This window comes from Echinops telfairi, unplaced genomic scaffold, assembly GCF_000313985.2.
Source record: "Echinops telfairi isolate 266 unplaced genomic scaffold, ASM31398v2 ScPeMD7_7479;HRSCAF=8517, whole genome shotgun sequence".
NCBI classification, from domain to species: Eukaryota; Metazoa; Chordata; class Mammalia; order Afrosoricida; family Tenrecidae; genus Echinops; species Echinops telfairi.
Window position 1 is genome coordinate 238375 of NW_022111383.1, and position 3095 is coordinate 241469.

General features: G+C 57.9%; 1 protein-coding gene across 1 annotated transcript in view; it reads right to left on the reverse strand.

The window, feature by feature from the left end:
- Window positions 1-23: 23 nt before the first annotated feature.
- Window positions 24-3095, reverse strand: part of CCND2 (cyclin D2) — a 21007-nt gene continuing 17935 nt past the window's right edge. The window contains exon 5 of the mRNA XM_004717642.2: window positions 24-193. Within this exon, the coding sequence (XP_004717699.1) occupies window positions 44-193 (150 nt within the window). The 3' untranslated portion in view covers window positions 24-43. The remainder of the gene's footprint in view (window positions 194-3095) is intronic.

Consider the following 3095-nt stretch of genomic DNA (forward strand, 5'->3'; position numbering starts at 1 on the left):
TACGAAGGCGCCTCTCCCCTCGGGCCGCGGCGGGCGGCGGTCCTCACAGGTCGATGTCCCGCACGTCCGTGGGGGTGCTGGCCTGGTCCAGTTCCTCCTCCTCCTTGCCGCTCTCTCGCTGCTCCTCGCGGAACTGCTGCAGGCTGCTGAGCAGCACCGCCTCAATCTGCTCCTGGCAGGCTTTGAGACAGTCCTGGAGGGAGGGGGCCGCAACAAGGCGGTTAGCAAGAGGAACCTAGAGCCGGTGGTGAAGCACACACATGTGTGTTCGGGGCTCACAAAACACACGCTCCTCATTCAGCGCACGGCTCCTCACTTACTGATTTACCCCCCTTCTCCAATGTTCTCTCTGCAATTACAAAGGCAGGGGGAGGCCGGCTCACCTTCGAGATTCTCCGTGGTTGGGCAGTTACATGCTAGGAGGAGGAAACCCGTGGTGCATGCACGCTAATTAAACCCTGGCCTGAAGGAGAAGGCCGTGGCAGCGGGCAGAAGGGGTGTGTTGTTTGGGGGGCATGATCTACTTTGGCAGTTACACAATGGGGCCCCACTTAGACAGCTGCTTGTTTGAAGACAAACTGTAGTCTTCCTGATAGCCAGGCACCATCTAGTTTCTTCACCACGCTTTGCTATGCAATAGCACGGTCATCCTCTATTTTCCCCAGAAGGCCGCTTTTCACACAGCAGCCTGGCCTCTGGAAGCGAGGCATGCAGCCCAGGGAAGCGCGGGTGCACAAATGAACATGAAAGAAAGGAAACCCGTGCCAAGTCCGCCCACCCTGGGGACCAGCAGCATCAGCAAGCCCTGGGAGCAGGTGAGGAATGCAGTGTGGTCAGCCTGGTCCTGACCAACCCAACTGGGATCCGCACTGTCACAGGACCCCCGTGACCTGCATGGCGCACGCGCATTAGCAGGCTGAGCAGCCCTGGCCTCGAGGATGGTCTACTTAAAGAGGTATCCCAGGAGCCAACGCTGCATACTCTCCTTAGGAAAGTCAGAAGACCACAGAGAAAGCAGGAAGGCCACCAGGAGGGACACACACCACATGTGTGTGTGGACTAAGCAAGGGAAATGGGCTGAAATGCCCCGAAAAGCCCTCACCCCCAACTGTGGACATGCTGGAAACCAAAGCAGAAAGAAGACCCACCTCGCACACAGCGCGGCGGCACTAGGGTCTGCACTCAACCTGCAAGGGAGCCCTGGGAGGGGCAGCAGCTCAGCACTCACTGCGAACCACAGGCTGGGCCCAATGCGCGCCCACAAAGCCCAGAGCGCTCTATGGGGCCAGTGCTGCCCTGTCTCATGGGGTCCCTGCCAGTTAGCGCACAACTACGATGCCAAAGGCTGCCAGTTCAAACCCATCCAGCAGTCCTGCCATGCAGCCTGCGAGCCTGCTTCCGTGAAGAGGACGGCCCAGGAAGCCCTGGAGGAGCTCTGCTCTGCTAACGCATGGGCTGTGCTTTTGTCTTGGATGAGGGTTTCGCTCTCTAGTCTCATAGGGCCCCCTGGTCGATAGGAACGGTCTGCCCTTTGCAGATGGCAGGTGGGGGTGGGAGATCTACTCGACTTCCATAAAGACGACAGCCAAGGAAAGCCTAAGGAGCCCAGTCCTACTCTGGGGCTCGTGGGTCTGCCAGGAGTCAGGACCAACTGAATGGCAATAGGTTTGGGCTACACCCCCAGCCCCATCTAAACATCAACGCAAAATGTGTACCACCCCGAGCCTTTGAGCTGTTCCAGTTTGGGAATCAACAAGCCTTTGCAGTCATGCTCTGCTATTACGCCGTCTGTCTGGTGGGGCCAATCCCAAGTGTGCTGTCTGTCCCAGAGGCTTGGTTAGCTCTGTAGGGTGGAAGGTCACCAGGAAGGGCCTGTGGGGCTTGGAGCTAAAGAAGTTCGCTCTGTGTCCATCCCGTCCAGCCTCTCTCCTTTGGAAGGCTCTGGGGATGCAATGCTGACCAAGTCCGACACGGCCCAGCAGCAAAGGTATCCCCGCTGCCAAACCTGGCCAAAGCTGTGTGTGCGTGTGCCCGCGCGCGCGCGCGCGTGCATGCTCGGGCGAGCATTTCCTACAGGGAACCCTTTGGAAGCCTTAAACAGGACAAAGGCAATCACCGTGAGGCCCAAAAGGAGTCTAACGAATTCACTGTCATGGGCTAATTACAGATGAAAGAAGGCAAAGGAAATCATCGAAAAGCAGTCTCAAGTCTTCACTCTGTGCAGGCGGGGAAACGGCCAGTGTGGGGATGTGGACACAATTAGACGGAAAAAATGGCTTACAGGAGTGGTTCTGGGGCTTCCACTGCACGGCCAGGGTGGTCGGGGACCCCTTGCCAATTAATACCCTGTTTAGTCTTAATGGGAACCTCCTGGGACTCCCCCTTTGGGGAGAGTCTGTGAGCCAACAGGAAGGGAAGGAAGAGGAACACATGAGGGTGTGCACTGTGCCAGCTGGAGACCCCACCGCCCACCCCTGGCCACAGCCCCATTTCCACCCAGGATCTCCCTGTCCCCAGAGCAGCACAGCAGGAGGGACTTGGAGGAAGCAGCAGCTCCCCCTGTCTGGCCAAGAGACTTCTGCTAGGGGGGGTTCCCCTGGGAGAAGGGGTGGGACGTTACAGAACCTGCAAAGAGGAGGAAGGAGGGGTATTTCCTGTCGGGCAGGACTCTCACTCACTGCCATCCAGTGGATGGTGACGCCACAGGATAAGGTAGAACTGCCCCCTGTGCATTTCTGAGACCGTAACCTTCAGGGTGTAGAAAGCCTCATCTTTCTCCCTTGAAGCAGCTGGTGGTTTCGAACTGCTGGCCTTGCAGTGAGGAGCCCAAGGCGTAACCACTACACACCACACCACAAATAACCACTGGATTGGAGCAACTGAGGCTCAACGCCACCATCCCCCAACCGAGTTCGAAACCAAGCTTGGACTTAAAAGGGCAAGTCTCCCTCTTCAGAACGGTTTCCCTACTCATGTCCGTATCTTCTGGGCTTTACGTGAAGACATTACAGGGCAAGGGGCAAAGCCCAGGGGCCAGAAGGCACGGCAGCACCTCCAGCCAAAAGCAGCGCTGTCCTCCGCCTCCCGCAGGACCG